Source organism: Oncorhynchus gorbuscha, linkage group LG25 (genome assembly GCF_021184085.1).
Source record: "Oncorhynchus gorbuscha isolate QuinsamMale2020 ecotype Even-year linkage group LG25, OgorEven_v1.0, whole genome shotgun sequence".
In the NCBI taxonomy this organism is placed as follows: Eukaryota; Metazoa; Chordata; class Actinopteri; order Salmoniformes; family Salmonidae; genus Oncorhynchus; species Oncorhynchus gorbuscha.
Window position 1 is genome coordinate 45,486,938 of NC_060197.1, and position 19,877 is coordinate 45,506,814.

General features: G+C 40.9%; 1 protein-coding gene across 1 annotated transcript; it reads left to right on the forward strand.

Moving 5' to 3' along the window:
• Window positions 1–13,722: 13,722 nt before the first annotated feature.
• On the forward strand, window positions 13,723–17,950 carry LOC124014222 (fatty acid-binding protein, intestinal-like). The gene is made up of 4 exons (XM_046329011.1): window positions 13,723–13,885; window positions 14,860–15,032; window positions 16,108–16,215; window positions 16,759–17,950. The coding sequence occupies exons 1-4, from the start codon at window positions 13,819–13,821 to the stop codon at window positions 16,807–16,809; spliced, it is 399 nt and encodes a 132-aa protein (XP_046184967.1). The 5' UTR covers window positions 13,723–13,818; the 3' UTR covers window positions 16,810–17,950.
• The last annotated feature ends 1,927 nt before the right edge of the window (window positions 17,951–19,877 follow it).

Consider the following 19,877-nt stretch of genomic DNA (forward strand, 5'->3'; position numbering starts at 1 on the left):
CTTCCACACGATCTGCTCCCCTGCAACATGCATAGTTTGGCATGGTACTCGCCGATGAGGATTTCACTACTGATTTAATCAGCTAGGTTTCGCTGGTGCGGCAGGAGATGGGACTTCTCGTTTAACAATGGTTGAAGTAGAGAGGATCTTGGCATGAATTATGTGGTATGATAGCAAGGAGTATTGGACAGCGTACTTTCACTTAAAGGGATAGTTCAGGATTTTAGCAATTTTGTCCCTCTATCTACTTTCCCAGAGTCAGATGAACTGGTGGAAACCATTTTTATGTCTCTGCGTGTGCGGTTTGAAGGAATTTGCTAACTAGGGCTAGCGCAACGACTTGAAGTCTATAGGTATCTGCTAGCATGCTAACAGATTCCCATAGACTTTTAGTCATTGTGATAATGCTAGTTAGCGTTGGCTCGCGAAACTACCTATAACTTCCTTCATACTGGACAAAGAGACATCAAAATAGTATCCACAAGTTCATCTAACTCGGGGGAAGAAGATAAAGGGCCCACATTCAGAAGTATCCATTTCAATCATGCACTAATATCAATGAAAGATGTACATTGACCTGAATGTGCGAACCTCAAGATGCGATATGGCTCATTGTGAAATATTGAAAATCAGTAAAATAAATAAATAAATAAAGTTATTTTTTTTAGATATTTTTATTTCACCTTTATTTAACTAGGTAGGCTAGTTGAGAACAAGTTCTCATTTACATCTGCGACCTGGCCAAGATAAAGCAAAGCAGTGCGACACAAACAACAACACAAAGTTACAATTTGATGAGAATCACTCATAAATAGTGATTTATCTTGTGAAAAAAAATTTGCATTGTTCAATAACCTAAACAATAAACTACCATTGAAACCACATTTGATTTGATTTGATTTGATGCACTTACCAAAGCCATTTCAGCAAAACACTTTTTTACATAAAAACAAACAGTGTTAAAGTGTAGCCATTTTGAAAAACAACAAACACAACAACAGCAAGGGACAAAAAAAACTAAAGAGTAGAATAATATTTTTCCTTTGTGATGGAGGGAGAATGATCCAATTATCATGGGAGGTACGGAAAAGGTCCTTAAGGTCATGGAACACCATCCTGCCTGCAGTCATTAATTAAGTATGATCAACACCAGAAGGAAAATTACCCGTCATGACTAATTAGCAAAATGGAGGGGGTGTAAATGCAAGACAAAAACTGTTAACAGTAGCAACACGTTCCTCCTGCTGATTACGTTCACACAAACATGTATCATTTCAGTGCATACTGTACCATTTTGAAGTATCTGATTGCATCTTTTCACCCCGAAAATAATCAAATTGCAGTTGGAAGAGTGGAAATATTTGCTGGTATCTTTAAGTGAAACGTTATAAGTTGAGCATTTGTTTCAGAGCATTTGTTTTATTAAAATGACATGAAATCGCACATCATTGATGATGATACTTGAAATGCATGTAAATTTATCATTGATGCTGTAAATTCAATGTCAACAGCTTTGAGACCCCCCCCCCCCCTTTCCAGTTAGATGCATTAAAGCTGGGACTGAGAGACTGAAAAAACAGCTTTTGTCTTAAGGCCATCAGACTGTTAAATATCCATCACTAGCAAATACACAGACAAATCCATACACAGACTTTTTTGCTTTACTCATCTCATATGCATACACCGTATTCTATTCTACTGTATCTTAGTCTATGTATTACTCATCTCATATGTATATACTGTATTCTATTCTACTGTATCTTAGTCTATGCATTACTCATCTCATATGTATACACGTATTCTATTCTACTGTATCTTAGTCTACGCCGCTCTGACATTGCTCGTCCATACATTCATATATTCTAAATTCCATTCCTTTACTTAGATTTGTGTGTTATTGGATATATGTTGTGAAATTGTTAGATGTTACTGTACTGTCGGAGCTAGAAACACACAAGCATTTCTCTACACCTGCAATAACACCTGCTAAACATGTGTACGTGAATAATAAAATGTCATTTGATTTGATTTAAACAGACCCCCCCCTCCACCCCCCTCCCAGTTTGGTGCTCTGTTGTATGTGTTAAACAGACCCCCACCCCCCTCCACCCCCCTCCTCCCTCTCCTCTATCCATCAGACGATCCAGAGGTCATGAGAAATGTTGACTTAATCCTTTCTTCCTCTCTACAGTACCTCAGAGAGTCATGGCAGGGAGTTAGAAAGGGGTCTTTGTACCTCCCCTCGGCAGCCAGAACAAAAGGGTGGGGGGGGGGATTGGGAAATGCAAAGCACACACATGGACTGCAATTAAGAGCTCAGGAATTCTCCCTGGCACAAAAAACCCTTAGTGACTGGGATGGAAAAGAGAAGAGGAAATGCTCAGCTTAGGTGGGATGGGCTACGGGGGTATTATGTGCTAAGGGCTGAGAGAATGAACAAATGTCACTATTATTTACAGGATGCTAAAACTCAGCCACCCTAGCCTCTGTGACTACCATTATGACGTCTCGGCTAATTAGAGACACTTAATGCCAGTTAAACACTTTTAAGGTCTGTACCTCAGGGTTAACTGTAGCTTGGGGTTAACTGTACCTCAGGGTTAACTGTACCTCAGGGGTTACTGTAGCTCAGGGTTGACTTTGCCTCAGGTTTAACTGTAGGTCAGGGTTTACTGTACCTCAGGGCTAACTGTACCTCAGGGCTAACTGTACCTCAGGGTTAACTGTACCTCAGTGCTAACTGTAGCTCAGGGTTTACTGTACCTCAGTGCTAACTGTAGCTCAAGGGTTACTGTACCTCAGGGGTTACTGTAGCTCAGGGTTGACTTTGCCTCAGGTTTAACTGTAGGTCAGGGTTTCCTGTACCTCAGGACTAACTGTACCTCAGGGCTAACTGTACCTCAGGGGTTACTGTACCTCAGTGCTAACTGTAGCTCAGGGTTACTGTACCTCAGGGCTAACTGTACCTCAGGGCTAACTGTACCTCAGGGTTAACTGTACCTTAGTGCTAACTGTAGCTCAGGGTTTACTGTACCTCAGTGCTAACTGTAGCTCAAGGGTTACTGTACCTCAGGGGTTACTGTAGCTCAGGGTTTACTGTACCTCGGTGCTAACTGTAGCTCAAGGGTTACTGTACCTCAGGGGTTACTGTAGCTCAGGGTTTACCGTACCTCAGTGCTAACTGTAGCTCAGGGTTTACTCTACCTCAGTGCTAACTGTAGCTCAGGGTTTACTGTACCTCAGGGCTAACTGTACCTCAGGGCTAACTAGCTCAGGGGTACTGTACCTCAGGGGTTACTGTACCTCAGTGCTAACTGTACCTCAGGGATAACTGTACCTCAGGGCTAACTGTACCTCAGGGTTAACTGTACCTCAGGGCTAACTGTAGCTCAGGAGTAACTGTAGCTCAGGGGTTACTGTACCTCAGGGCTAACTGTACCTCAGGAGTAACTGTAGCTCAGGGGTTACTGTACCTCAGGGTTAACTAGCTCAGGAGTAACTGTAGCTCAGGGGTTACTGTACCTCAGTGCTAACTGTACTTCAGGGTAAACTTTACCTCAGGGTTAACTGTACCTCAGGGTTAACTGTACCTAAGGGGTTAATTGTACCTGTTAACTGTAGCTCAGGGTTAACTGTACCTGTTAACTGTAGCTCAGGGTTAACTGTACCTCAGGGCTAACTGTACCTCAGGGGTACTGTACCTCAGGGCTAACTGTACCTCAGGGTAACTGTACAAGCTCACATAGTAATCATGATAACTCTTACTTTGTTGCCCGTACGTTAAATAGAGAAATTCATACGGCATGTTCCTCTGTCAGGGAGGATCATACTTCAGCTAATAATAAGATGTGATGATTGTTGTTGGAAAACCATTTTTATATCCGGTCAACCATTTATATACAAACAGCATGTGACTGACTGGGTTCCAACACACGTGTCACTTCCTTTCACGCCCTCCTTCTTGCGGGAGAGCTCCATCCAGCTGACGGCAGCAATGTGACCCAATGGGTTCCAACATGGGTCTCATATGCACCACAAAACTGGTTTCCAACATGGGTCTCATATGCACCACAAGACTGGTTTCCAACATGGGTCTCATATGCACCACAAGACTGGTTTCCAACATGGGTCTCATATGCACCACAAGACTCGTTTCCAACATGGGTCTCATATGCACCACAAGACTGGTTTCCAACATGGGTCTCATATGCACCACAAGACTGGTTTCCAACATGGGTCTCATATGCACCACAAGACTGGTTTCCAACATGGGTCTCATATGGACCACAAGACTGGTTTCCAACATGGGTCTCATATGGACCACAAGACTGGTTTCCAACATGGGTCTCATATGGACCACAAGACTGGTTTCCAACATGGGTCTCATATGCACCACAAGACTGGTTTCCAACATGGGTCTCATATGCACCACAAGACTGTGCCTAGACATAAGCCCTGGGAGTTAACATAAGTCTCATACAGGGTTACTCACCACACAAGCATGAGTCACCGAACCAACCGAACCGAACTGAACCGAACCAACCGAACCGAACTGAACCGAACCAACCGAACTGAACTGAACCGAACCAGCTAAACAATGCTCACCTATACAACATATCAATCAGAACTGTAGTGTGTAATGACAACAAGATTTTGAGCCACTCAGGAAACAGCATTACCTGTTCCTAACCACCTGCCACAGGTGACAGTTACAGAAGCCATAAGGCTGAAAACAGGGAAGCATTGTTGATATTTTTCTGCGAGGCACCGTTACTGGTTTATAAAGACTATGTTTAGTCCCGCTTGTTTGTATTTTTACCTCATGGCAGTCTGGGACAAAAACCCTCTCATGCCGTGTCATCGTACCAACTCAGTGACTTCAGTGTGCTTACCTACAATTGCCTCCTCTATAAACTCTGTTGTTTTTTCAACTCTCAGTGGAGACTTTTGTGTGCACTCTACCAGTTGTAATTGAAATGACACATGCTTGCTCTGTAATATGATTCCTTGTGGTGCACAACACACCGAGTCATACAGTTATATATTTATAACACAGGCACAGATGGTTATCTCAGGTTAATTTTGTCCTTTTTTTTGTCGGTTTAGACCTCTACACAATTAAATGAAGTTTGAGTTCTACTGTTGAGAGAAGAACTTAACCAATGAAGTAGAGTTTGAGTTCTACTGTTGAGAGAAGAACTTAACCAATGAAATAGAGTTTGAGTTCTACTGTTGAGGGAAGAACTTAACCAATGAAATAGAGTTTGAGTTCTACTGTTGAGAGGAGAACTTAACAAATTTTTTATATATTTTTATTTTACCTTTATTTTACTAGGCAAGTCAGTTAAGAACAAATTATTATTTTCAATGACGGCCTAGGAACAGTGGGTTAACTGCCTGTTCAAGGGCAGAACGACAGATTTTGTACCTTGTCAGCTCGGGGATTTGAACTTGCAACCTTTCGGTTACTAGTCCAATGCTCTAACTACTAGAGTTTGAGTTCTACTGTTGAGAGAAGAACTTAACCAATGAAATAGAGTTTGAGTTCTACTGTTGAGAGAAGAACTTAACCAATTAAATAGAGCTTGAGTTCTACTGTTGAGAGAAGAACTTAACCAATGAAATAGAGTTTGAGTTCTACTGTTGAGAGAAGAACTTAACCAATGAAATAGAGTTTGAGTTCTACTGCTGAGAGAAGAAATTAACCAATGAAATAGAGTTTGAGTTCTACTGTTGAGAGAAGAACTTAACTAATGAAATAGAGTTTGAGTTCTACTGTTGAGAGAAGAAATTAACCAATGAAATAATCTTTATGGCCTTCCTGTAACAACGGGTGGTGTAGGTGTCCTGGAGGGCAGGTAGTTTGCCCCCGGTAAAAAAAGTTTTACTGTTGAGAGAAGAAATTAACCAATGAAATAGAGTTTGAGTTCTACTGTTGAGAGAAGAAATTAACCAATAAAATAGAGTTTGAGTTCTACTGTTGAGAGAAGAACTTAACCAATGAAATAGAGTTTGAGTTTTACTGTTGAGAGAAGAAATTAACCAATGAAATAGAGTTTGAGTTCTACTGTTGAGAGAAGAACTTAACCAATGAAATAGAGTTTGAGTTCTACTGTTGAGAGAAGAACTTAACCAAAGAAATAGAGCTTGAGTTCTACTGTTGAGAGAATAACTTAACCAATGAAATAGAGTTTGAGTTCTACTGTTGATAGAAGAAATTAACCAATGAAATAGAGTTTGAATTCTATTGTTGAGAGAAGAAATTAACCAATGAAATTGTCAGGATTTGGCCAGGGTTGTTCCGGTTTTTGGTCACTAGATGCCCCCATTGTGCCTTTTGACCTTTTGTTTTCCCTTGATCCCCGTTATTATTTGCACCTGTGCCTCGTTTGCCCTGATTGTATTTAAACCCTTTGTTTTCCTCAGTTCTTTGCTCTGTGTTTGTATGTTAGCACCCAGCCCTAGTACTCTGTGAACTCTTGTTGATCCCGGTGGACTCTCTTGTGGAATTCTGTTTTTTTGTTCTTGTTTGTTTGTTTTTGAGTATCTTTTGAGGCTTTTTGTGCTATACCTTCCACCTTGTGGATTTACCTTTTTGTATTGGAGGATTACCTTTGTTCTTGTGGAATTCCTTTTGAGGTTGTGGAGTTACATGTTTTCCTGAAGAACTTCACTTTTTTACTTCATTAAATATACCGTCTCAAGTACTGCTGTGTCTGCCTCATCTTCTGGGTTCTGCCGACTATTCGTGGCTCAGTTGGTTAAGTGACTGTTTCTCACTCCGGAGACCTGGGTTCGTAACCGGGTCCTGACAGAAATAGAGTTTGAGTTCTACTGTTGAGAGAAGAAATTAACCAATGTACGGATGCTATTTGAGAGATTCTGTGCAAATGCTAAGGAGAGGTAGATGTGCAGTGCCTAGGGCCAGAGTAGGGTTGCTGTTGAATCTGCTGTACGATATAAAGACATTAGAGGGAATTGATGTGAAAGACAGGGGTGGGATGGAGCCAGGGTGTTTCAGGCTGCTGTAGGAGTGATGTGTGGCGCCTGGTCCCGGTTCATTTGCCACCCCACAGACGGACCATGCTGGTAGCCCATAACCTGCGGGCCCTGCAGTGGGTGGCAGAGCCAGTCCTGACGGGGCCTGTAGGATGTAGGCCAAGCCAGGCGTGTAATCCCCCTCTCAGAGTTGGTACGCACCGTCGACGTTAGAAAATAAATATGGAAAGGGACACTGCTAAAGATGGGAGACTGTAGAGATGGAGGAGCAGCAACTCATCAAAACCCCAATTGGCTACTGAAATGACACTGGACAGGGTTTGGTTATATGATGTGAGAAAGTGTCATGTCTTATTGGGTAATGGCAATTACAATGTACACTTGTTCTTACATGAACATTTCTGCCTTCCTTTTTTGTTGTTGTCACATGCTATCAGATGCACCCCTGACCCATTGTACGTAAATCACTGAAGCTAAAACACTAAGGGTGGGGATTTGCAATACTAGCGAGTATTTTTAACAGTACTGACATTCTGTACCGACATTCTGCCTGCATTGGTTACTGTTGCTCCAGGTAATTTTGATCAATTAACCCATTTCCTCTCAGGGAAACACTGTTTCTCAGTCAGTGTGAAGTTTCCACTATTTTGTCAACGTTCTGTCATCCGTTTTGGCTCTCTTCGCTCTTCGTGTACTCCCATGTCAGAGTGACTGAATACCAGCTCTCTGTACTATACAAGGCTCTTCAGACATGTAAATGTTGCCTCATTGCTGTGTCTCAATAATATTGACTTTCAATTACTCCCGAGGACCATTTTAGGTATTTTTGGGGCAGTACAGAGTTTTTTTATTTTTTTTATTTTTTATGAACCAGCTGCTTCTGGTCTACTCGCTGTTACTGCTTGTCTTTATGTGTGGTTTATTAGGCATACAACTGAGGTTTGTACTAAGAATATACAGTGCAAGGTATTCATTGTAAACGTGGTTTGATTGTCAAATCATATTGGACCAGGTGCCGTAGGTATCAAGTAGGAAAGCTGGTATCTAGTATCAGACCCGTCCTGTCAATCAAATCTTATCAACTGTGATTTAAATGACAAAACTGATCCTAAATCTGTGCTATTACTCCGAGACACTTGAAACAGGGGTAACAGGGGTAAACTCACCCCCCCAGATCACTACTGCAATAGTGATTGTATGTTCCTGTTATCACAGTAAAGGAAATAAGTGAACATGTAGGATCTCAGTGGGCCACTAGATGGCGTGCTGTTCCACAGGGAGCAGAATGCCCTCCACGATCTGGTCTCTGGTCACCATGTCTATGCTTGTGTGTTTATATATTTGTAAGGGGAATGGACATATTATGCCGTTAGGGGGACAAAAAAGAGATCACCCAGAACTTTCCAAATGTGTGTTTAATTGAAAAAAAAAAATTATAGCCAATGACCATACAGATTCATTCCCAGAGGGACTGCTGATACTTACGGTTTGGACATGAATTCATATTCATGAATTTGATCTTAACGGTAAACTAACGGGTATTCAGGCCTCTAAGTGCATGAGACATAACTAACTCCATAGCGTCATCTTTAGGATCATCGTTGACTTATTTGAGCTGTAGTGAACCCCTTCATTTAAAGGTTAAATAAACACATAAAAGTCATTTGTACGGTTTTCTATTGGAAATGCATTATCACAAATGCCAGCTGACAAAGAGCTGATATCCTCTCTGTCCTGATGTGTTAGCTACAAATCAATCTAATGACACAGCTAGACATGTTGCCGGGACAACGGTCAATGCAGACTTGCATTGTTTTTCTAATGAGAGAAACTGATTCCACTGGAAGAAAATGGGAAATAAGTAATCATTAATAATTAATTATAATAATAATAATGAACAACCATGCATTGGTGAGTAATTTTGTTCTTGTGGACATTCTTTACAAGAAATGTTTGCTTGTAGTAACTTATGTCCCCGGGTTTTAGAGATGGGGACCAGAGAGAGAGAGATTAGATTAGACCCAAAAAAGCACGAGAAAACAAAAAGATAATTACTTGACACATTGGAAAGAATGAACAAAAAAAAACAGAACAAACTAGAATGCTATTTACAACACTGCATATATCCATAATATGACATTTGAAATGTCTTTATTCTTTTGGAAATTCTGTGAGTGCAATGTTTTCTATTCATTTTTATTGTTCATTGCACTTTAGTTTATTATCTACTTCACTTGCCATTAAAGCCATTGAGAGAGAGAGAGAGAGAGAGAGAGAGAGAGAGAGAGAGAGAGAGAGAGAGAGAGAGAGAGAGAGAGAGAGAGAGAGAGAGAGAGAGAGAGAGAGAGAGAGAGAGAAAGAGAGAGAGAGAGAAGAGAGAGAGAGAAGAGAGAGAGAGAGAGAGAGAGAGAAAGAGAGAGAAAGAAAGAGAGAGAGAGAGAGAGAGAAAGAGAGAGAGAGAGAGAGAGAGAGAGAGAGAGAGAGAGAGAGAGAGAGAGAGAGAGAGAGAGAGAGAGAGAGAGAGAGAGACAGAGAGAGAGAGAGAGAGAGAGAGAGAGAGAGAGAGAGAGAGAGAGAGAGAGAGAGAGAGAGAGAGAGAGAGAGAGAGAGAGAGAGAGAGAGAGAGAGAGAGAGAGAGAGAGAGAGAGAGAGAGAGAGAGAGAGAGAGAGAGAGAGAGAGAGAGAGAGAGAGAGAGAGAGAGAGAGAGAGGCAGAGAGAGAGAGAGAGAGAGAGGCAGAGAGAGAGAGAGAGGCAGAGAGAGAGAGAGAGAGAGAGAGAGAGAAGAGAGAGAGACAGAGCAAGAGAGAGAGTGAGAGAGAGAGAGAGAGAGAGAGAGAGAGAGAGAGAGAGAGAGAGAGAGAGAGAGAGAGACAGAGAGGCTGCTAATCTGGTGGGAAAAGGACGGGGAGATCTCAATGTGATTTGTGAATTCTACACCCACACAAACATAGATCATACTGCACAGTGACAGTATCCAAATGTGTAGACAGCAGTAAAATGTTTATGGAGAGGAAACACCGCCCGAATAAAGATTAGTTTCTTTTTTATCAAGCAGTAATTGACCTCATAGACACTTTTTTTTGTGGCTTTTGACATTTGCTCTGATATAAAAAAGTAAAACATCCCCATGTATTGCACACATGTTGTTACGACGGCCTGAGATGATTCTCAGAGAATTGTCTAAATCAGTCCTTTATTTGATAACTGAGGTGAATGACATTTGATCAGTGCCTCTTTGATTTACTCATTGAGGAACTCAATACATACGCATGTATATTACTGAATATTAGGTAGAGCCTGTTCATTAGTTATAAAACTGAATATTTGTCACGAACGTCGTCAGGGAAATACCTGGACCAAGGTGCAGCGTGGTAAACGGGCATTCATTTTTATTATGAATGTCACCAACAACAAACTACCCCCCCCAAAAATAAATAAATAATAATAACTTGAAGCTGACTAGGGCTATACAGGCCACTAACAAAGACATCTACCCACAACTAAGATGGCAAAACAGGCTGCCTAAATATGATTCCCAATCAGAAACGACGATAGACAGCTGTCCCTGATTGAGAACCATACCCGGCCAAAACATAGAAACAGAAAACATAGAAAAACTAGATTGCCCACCCTAGTCACACCCTGGCCTAACCAAAATAGAGAATAAAAGCCTCTCTATGGCCAGGGCGTGACTAGTATAGCGTGACTAGTATAGAACTGAATATTAGGTTAGACACTCTGTGTCTGACATTATACATCAGTGGAGGCTGCTGAGGGGGGGACGGCTCACAATAATGTATATCAGTGGAGGCTGGTGAGGGGAGGATGGCTGATAATAATGTATATCAGTGGAGGCTGGTGAGGGGAGGATGGCTGATAATAATATATATCAGTGGAGGCTGGTGAGGGGAGGATGGCTCATAATAATGTATATCAGTGGAGGCTGGTGAGGGGAGGATGGCTGATAATAATGTATATCAGTGGAGGCTGGTGAGGGGAGGAGGGATAATAATGTACATCAGTGGAGGCTGCTGAGGGGAGGACTCACAATAATCTATATCAGTGGAGGCTGGTGAGGGGAGGATGGCTGATAATAATATATATCAGTGGAGGCTGGTGAGGGGAGGATGGCTCATAATAATGTATATCAGTGGAGGCTGGTGAGGGGAGGATGGCTGATAATAATGTATATCAGTGGAGGCTGGTGAGGGGAGGATGGCTGATAATAATGTACATCAGTGGAGGCTGCTGAGGGGAGGACGGCTCACAATAATCTATATCAGTGGAGGCTGGTGAGGGGAGGATGGCTGATAATAATATATATCAGTGGAGGCTGGTGAGGGGAGGATGGCTCATAATAATGTATATCAGTGGAGGCTGGTGAGGGGAGGATGGCTCATAATAATGTATATCAGTGGAGGCTGCTGAGGGGAGGATGGCTCACAATAATGTATATCAGTGGAGGCTGCTGAGGGGAGGACGGCTCACAATAATGTATATCAGTGGAGGCTGGTGAGGGGAGGATGGCTCACAATAATGTATATCAGTGGAGGCTGGTGAGGGGAGGACGGCTCACAATAATGTATATCAGTGGAGGCTGGTGAGGGGAGGATGGCTCACAATAATGTATATCAGTGGAGGCTGGTGAGGGGAGGATGGCTCACAATAATGTATATCAGTGGAGGCTGGTGAGGGGAGGATGGCTCACAATAATGTATATCAGTGGAGGCTGGTGAGGGGAGGATGGCTCACAATAATGTATATCAGTGGAGGCTGGTGAGGCTGGTGGAGGGGTGAGGGGAGGATGGCTCATAATAATGTATATCAGTGGAGGCTGCTGAGGGGAGGATGGCTCACAATAATGTATATCAGTGGAGGCTGCTGAGGGGAGGACGGCTCACAATAATGTATATCAGTGGAGGCTGGTGAGGGGAGGATGGCTCACAATAATGTATATCAGTGGAGGCTGGTGAGTGGAGGATGGCTCACAATAATGTATATCAGTGGAGGCTGGTGAGGGGAGGATGGCTCACAATAATGTATATCAGTGGAGGCTGGTGAGGGGAGGATGGCTCACAATAATGTATATCAGTGGAGGCTGGTGAGGGGAGGATGGCTCACAATAATGTATATCAGTGGAGGCTGGTGAGGGGAGGATGGCTCACAATAATGTATATCAGTGGAGGCTGGTGAGGGGAGGATGGCTCACAATAATGTATATCAGTGGAGGCTGGTGAGGGGAGGATGGCTCACAATAATGTATATCAGTGGAGGCTGCTGAGTGAAGGACGGCTCACAATAATGTCCGCAACGAGCCCATTTCTGGTATAGTCAAATTTCACACTTTTATGAAGAATGCTGTCAATCAAATCAAATCAAATGCAAATAGTCTGGGTAGCCATTTGATTAGACGTTCAGGAGTCTTATGGCTTGGGGGTAGAAGCTGTTTAGAAGCCTCTTGGACCTAGACATGGTGCTCCGGTACCACTTGCCGTGGCAGAGAGCAGAGAGAACAATCTATGACTGGGGTGGCTGGTGTCTTTTACAATTTTTAGGGCCTTCCTCTGACACTGCCTGCTATAGAGGTCCTGGATGGCAGGAATCTTGGCCCCAGTGATGTACTGGGCCGGACGCACTACCCTCTGTAGTGCCTTGCGGTCGTAGGGTACTTTTGTACTTTGGAATGAAGCCGTCCCATATGGTTATCATTGATTATCTTTGACTGAATCTAAGCAGTTATGTTACCTGAACTGACCTCCTTTGAATGAAACTGTTGAATACTACCCATAATTCCAAAGGGGTTTGATAACGTGGCGTGCAGAAGAAGACCTCGTGGAAAGTTCAAGCACTGGTGATTCGTCGTAAGGACAAAAAGACTTATCAATTGTGACATCAGAATAGCATCTCTGGCGCCTGAGCCACACCCGAAGATTCCTTATTGCCCTGGCTGTCCCTGTTTTACATGGCTTTCATGGTATACTATGCCACTATCGTCGACCTCCTGGAAAAAAGCTTGTGTCCCTATCTATTTAGATTTAGTCATTCACCTCCATGTGCTTTGCAGGTTTCATGACTCTAAGAAACACATAAAGTTATTCAAAAGGTATTTCCTTGACTATATGGCAATCAATTCATGAAAAGTTTCCTTTATGGAGATACAAGGTTTTTCCAGGAGGCCGACAGTATCTAACCTCAATGCAATGAGTTAATTGGCAATGGTAAGTGGGAACTAAGTAACAATATTCCTCTGTTGTTCTCATTGATAAAGTATGCCAGTTACAAGGGCACAAAATCTCCTCTGTATAATTGAGGACACACCATTGACCGTGAGAATACAGTGAAAATATCAGGCTACAATTTACTCATCGACTTTGTATCATGAACAACAAAAAACCTTCTAGTAGTGGGGCGAATTCTGTCAGCCCAATTAAAAACGCTAGAACTCTCCCACCATCAATGAGCGGTTCATTAGGGGCTCATTGTCATGCTGGACACAGACAGACACAGAGAGAGGTCCCCTGGGAAATATGCCAAGGAGAGTCCTATAAACGAATGCTTTTCTCTTCTGAAATAGAACAGCGCTACATTGTCCATGTGCCAGCCCTGGGGAGGGAGTTGCCCTTGGCCATTTATCTTTGTATCCTTGAGGCCGTGCAGTAATCGCCCTATATTTGACATCAGCTTTAAATGGCCACATCAGCAGACAGATAATCAGTTAGATAAAGAAGAGCCAACCGGGGCCTCTATATAAAGGGAGGCAAACGGGCATTCTCAGTCCCACAGTCCTGCACACAGTCGTTCCACTGCCCACAGTAGACATGGCATTCAATGGTACCTGGAAAGTTGAACACAACGAGAACTACGACAAGTTCATGGAGCAGATGGGTGAGTCTGTGTGTGTGTGTGTGTGTGTGTGTGTGTGTGTGTGTGTGTGTGTGTGTGTGTGTGTGTGTGTGTGTGTGTGTGTGTGTGTGTGTGTGTGTGTGTGTGTGTGTGTGTGTGTGTGTGTGTGCGTGTGTGCGTGCGTGCGTGCGTGTGTGTGTGTGTGTGTGTGTGTGTTTTATTAAAGGTGATGTTGCACTTCTTAATGAAGGATTATATTTCCAATGTGGCTCGGTATGGTCAGCACTTACATCAATGGTACAAGCTACTGTCAGATTTATAGTATCGTCCTATACGATACTGTTAGATTTATAGTATCATCCTATACGATACTGTCAGATTTATAGTATCGTCCTATACGATACTGTTAGATTTATAGTATCATCCTATACGATACTGTCAGATTTATAGTATCATCCTATACGATACTGTCAGATTTATATTTTAATCCTATAAGTCTGACTGTATCATATAGGATTTGTAAAGCAAGTGTTGGGTGTATATTGCGTGTGTGACAGTGATGGTTTTGAGGTAATATTTGATCCTGTGGCTTGTTTGAGTGGATGTGAGTTACCAGTCAGAGGCGTGCTGTATTGCTGCACAGCTATAATAATAACTCTTGGCTGTTGCCATTTTAAAAGCTTGTCAACAAACACAAGCTTTTTTGGGACCTAGGTAGGGTGTAATGAGTAATATTATGATGATGGACACACACCATTTCCAGACAGGTAGTATGAATAAATGGGCTAATTGGACCTTGGACCTAATTGATAACTCAATGCGAATAAAACATTTTTAGTAGCCCAACTTGGGGCTTGAACTTTTACTATCTATCCAGCAATTTAGCCATTACACCAAGAGGCTCAGACCCACGCCTCATCTACATCACTCTATATATCCAGCAATTTAGCCATTACACTAAGAGACTCAGACCCACGCCTCATCTACAGCACTCTATCTACTGCATTTTCCAACAGGCATCAATGTGATGAAGAGGAAGTTGGCGGAACATGACAACCTGAAGGTTATCATCGAGCAGACAGGAGACAAGTTCCACATCAAGGAATCCAGCACCTTCCGTAACAAAGACATCGACTTCACCCTGGGCGTACAGTTTGACTACGCGCTGGCCGACGGAACCGAAGTCTCAGTATGTTTGAACTCTTTCAACCTAGACTTATTTTAGTAGGCTATCGTACACAATATCCAACAGAAAGTTGTAGAGATTGAAATCTAAGCCCCCCTTTTCATAAAGCCTTCATAAAATGTAAATCCTACAAATTTATTTCTGCTTTGTATCTTTTGGTAAACTGTTGTCATGCTCAGAAAAAGTGGAAATCGTGCTGATGGAGTTGATAATGTGACCTTTTACAACAGTTTATATGATGTAAGCCTTCTGAAGTCTGGCAGTGACCTATGCATGACTGTGCACTGTAAAAGTGTTTTGGAGTTTTTGTCCATATAGAGTAACCCATTAGAATAAGTTTACAATGAATATATGTATATTTGCTGTTTAAATTCATGGTTGGCTAGCCATTTCTTAATAAGCTCATGTTTGGCTAGCCATTTTTTTTATAAGCTCATGGTTGGCTAGCCATTTCTTTATAAGCACATGGTTGGCTAGCCATTTCTTAATAAGCTCATGGTTGGCTAGCCATTTTTTTATAAGCTCATGGTTGGCTAGCCATTTCTTTATAAGCTCATGGTTGGCTAGCCATTTCTTAATAAGCTCATGTTTGGCTAGCCATTTTTTTATAAGCTCATGGTTGGCTAGCCATTTTTTTTATAAGCTCATGGTTGGCTAGCCATTTCTTTATAAGCTCATGGTTGGCTAGCCATTTCTTTATAAGCTCATGGTTGGCTAGCCATTTCTTTATAAGCTCATGGTTGGCTAGCCATTTCTTAATAAGCTCATGTTTGGCTAGCCATTTTTTCTATAAGCTCATGGTTGGCTAGCCATTTCTTTATAAGCTCATGGTTGGCTAGCCATTTCTTTATAAGCTCATGGTTGGCTAGCCATTTCTTAATAAGCTCATGGTTGGCTAGCCATTTCTTTATAAGCTCATGTTTGGCTAGCCATTTGTTTGAATTGACCTATGCCCTAGATATATCTTATCTCAAGATACTGTTTAACCCATGCATCAATAACAATAGGTGACTTGAGCATATATTATGTCTACGAACGACGTACATTACAGTCACCGTTAACCCTATCTGTCCCACAGGGTACCTGGGAGATGGATGGAGATGTGTTGAAGGGTAAATTCACCAGGAAAGACAACAGTAAGGTGCTGACCACCACTCGGGCCGTGGTGGGAGGAGAGCTAGTACAGGTTAGTGTGAGAAAATCCCACATCATGTATCTTTTCAAATTATCTTTATAATGTTGTACCACTTTATACCAGAATAACTAGAAGTGATATGTTTTTAATAACCAAATGTGAGTTTTTAAACTTTAATTTTGACTTATTTTTCGGACTTTTTACATTTAATGTAGTATATTTTTCCTCGTAACTGTTACCTTCTGCATAATCCAGTCTTGTTGACTGCGAGCATGAATCAAATCAAATCAAATAAGACATTATAAATCATTTGAACTTTTACAATTTAAAAGGTTATAAATGCTAATGCTGAAAATGTTACATAAATGCAGATAAATGTTTATACCATGTATATTTCCCACCTACACAGTATATTAATGCTTATGAATTAACATTTGTCCTACTGAAACATTACCAATATTATTGTCATAACTGCATAAGCATTGTAATCAGAGATTCATATTGTAGTCTTTGGTGTACTCACTGTGCTGGTACGTCTATTTCAATGAAAATGGCAACCTTATTACATTGTTTAAGGACTCTCTTCTCCAACAGAGCTATAACTACGATGGGGTGGATGCCAAGAGGATTTTCAAGAAGGCTTAAAGGGATTCATGACACATTTCTATCTCGCATATCATTATGTTTTCTCTAACCTTAAGAATATGTGGCAAGACTTTAGCTCAGGTGCCAAATTTAAAGTATAAGTCCAAATTTGCAGTGCCTTCCCCTCATTCTCTAAACCCCATGTACCCCCAAGAATAGCTTCAATAGTTCACTATTGGATGAAGGCCATATCACCCTCTGAAGAACCCTTAACTGAAGGTGTGGACCATAGAATTAAGAATTAGAACACCGGAATGGTCATGAACATTCTTATGACGGTATAAAGGTTAGCTATTTTGGTCAGGAAGTTGGTCAACCGCGGTTTGCCAGTGCTGTGGTAAGATATTGTGTAAAATAATGAATTGTATGAACGTATCTGTATTGGTATGTTTGTTAGCTATCTAGCCAGCCAATTTTCGAGGAATGAGTCCATCCATTTCTCAAATGAACTGCCAATATTCAATTGAACCAATGCAATCAATCCACAGTGATACAGTGGTTGAAATCAGTTGATGATAGGACTTAGTTGTAAATGAAGAAGTACTGATATTGTATCATATAAAAGCACTCACAGCTTTCAAAGAAAATAAACATTTAGACATTTATGGTCTGTTTATATATATTTTAGAAGCTATTTATACAGAACATTTGTATAAAACAAGTATAAACTGTATTTAGAATTATATGATAATATTTTAGTTTGACAATAATTATATTACACAATATCTGATATATCACATGCCTTACTTTTATTTTCCTGCATGAAACAAATCTGGATTATGCCTCTACTGCCATTCACTCCAATTAGACTGGTTTGGATTTCTACCTGACCAATATGGCTGCCATTTTCATCCCAATCTGGAACCTTGAGGGTTTATGACATAGCCCCTCTAGTAAATGAATAGTATTTCCACAGTGTGACCTGCTAAAACCTTCCGAACATTCATAAAGCAAGGAACATTATGTTGGCTGATATACTTCCAGAGTGACTACAACCTTTGAACAATCAAGATTAAACTATCAATTGAATCCAGAAAGGGAACTGTCATCTTTGGTGTACATTTAATTAACAGGTGTCCTTTTGTACTCAACAATTTTTTAAATAATTGGTCTTGCACAATAAAAATACATTAACGTTCCAGTGAATTGTATATGCCTGCATGATTTTTTGAAAATGTCACTGTGAGATTTGTTATCATACTTTACTTGAAGCCTCCAACATTAGCCAATGTAAAACTGTCATGAATACGCCATAGCACGATACAAGCTGTTATTCAGCTCAGGAGTCAATTGTCCTGAACTGACATAATCTGTCATGGCAATTTCTATCATGGTCTCCGCCATTATTATGATAGCACTATGTAGACCTTCACTTGAAGAGTTTTGACAAATCATGAGGAGATTTTTGGTAACACTGTCACAAAATAACAGACGGATTCCTCAAAACAGCCCTGAAAAGACAATCCAAGACAGTGAGAAGGTTGAAAAGACGTCGGAGAGAATATCTCCAGAATATTCATGTTACTTCAAAAGGGGCAATCTGCGGTTGTTACATCCGTTTTTATTTAAACGTATTAATGGTATATACCCATTGATTCTTCAAGAATATAACTTCTAAATGCCTCATGAGCTCCGTTCAACTGTCTAGCCCCATCGATTTATAAACATTGCTCTGTCTATGAATTTCAGAGTGGATAAACTACTCCAGGCCCATCCCTCAGGTTTTTTTTGTATACCAAAACAGAGGTGGGGTGCTCATTTTCAATTGGAGAGTGCCCCTTTAAAATCTACACATTTAATAGTCTTTAACATTCTAACAGTCTATTGTGTTGCTAGATACACCAATAAGCTCTGTTGCCTACATAGTTATCTACAATGGCTTCAGAAAGTAATCACACCCCTTGACTGTTTGTTGTTGTGTTACAGCCTTTATTTCAAATGGATTCAATTGAGATAAGCTTAAACACAATACCCCATAATGTCAAAGTGGAATGATGTTTACATTTTTTAAAACAAATTCAATGTCTTGGTTATTAAGTATTCAACCCCTTTGTTATGGCAAGCCTAAATAGTACAAATCTGCATAACAAGTCACATGATAAGTTGCATGGACTCACTCTGTGTGCAAAAATAGGGGTTAACATGATTTTTTGAATGATTATATCTCTGTACCTCACACAATTATCTGTAAGGTCCCTCAGTCGAGCAGTGAATTTTGAACACAGATTCAACCACAAAGACCAGGGATGTATTCGAAAACTTCGCAAAGAAGGGCACAAATATGTAGATTGGTAAAGATTTTTTTTAAAGCTGACATTGAACATCCCTTTGAGAATGGTGTTAGGAATTACATTTTGGATGATGTATTAATACACCCAGTAACTACAAAGATACAGGTGTCCTTCTTAACTCAGCTGCCGGAGAGGAAGGAAACAGCTCAGGGATTTCAACATGAGGCCAATGGTGAATTTAAAACAGTTACAGAGTTTAATGGCTGTGATAGGAGACAACTGAGGATGGATCAACAACATTGTAGTTACACCACAATACTAACCTAAATGAAAAGAAGGAAGCCTGTACATAACAAAAAATATTCCAAAACATGCATCCTGTTTGCAACAAAGCACTAAAGTAATACTGCAAAAATGTGGCAAAGAAATGAACTTCATGTCCTGAATACAAAATCAAATCAAATTGTTTTTGTCACATGCGCCGAATACAACAGGTACAGAATACAACCTTACCATGACATGCTTACTTACAAGCCCTTAACCAACAATGCAATTTTAAGAAAATAGAGTTAAGAAAATATTTACTAAATAAACTAAAGTTTAAAGAAAAAGACAAAGAAAAAGGAACACAATAAAATAACAATAATGAGGCTATATACAGTCGATGGGACAAATCCAACACAACACATCACTGAGTACCACTCTTCATATTTTCAAGCATGGTGGTGACTGCATCATGTTATGGGTATGCTTGTCATCGGCAAGGACTAGGTTTTTCTATGATAAAAAGATACGTAATAGAGCAATGCACAGGAAAAATCCTAGAGGAAAACCTGG

Excerpts from the sequence above, each read along its gene's own strand:
- LOC124014222 (XM_046329011.1), top strand. The coding sequence starts at position 13,819 with ATGGCATTCAATGGTACCTGGAAAGTTGAACACAACGAGAACTACGAC. Across the intron at positions 15,033-16,107 it reads CCGACGGAACCGAAGTCTCA|GGTACCTGGGAGATGGATGG; the intron begins GTATGTTTGAAC and ends TCTGTCCCACAG. Across the intron at positions 16,216-16,758 it reads TGGGAGGAGAGCTAGTACAG|AGCTATAACTACGATGGGGT; the intron begins GTTAGTGTGAGA and ends CTTCTCCAACAG.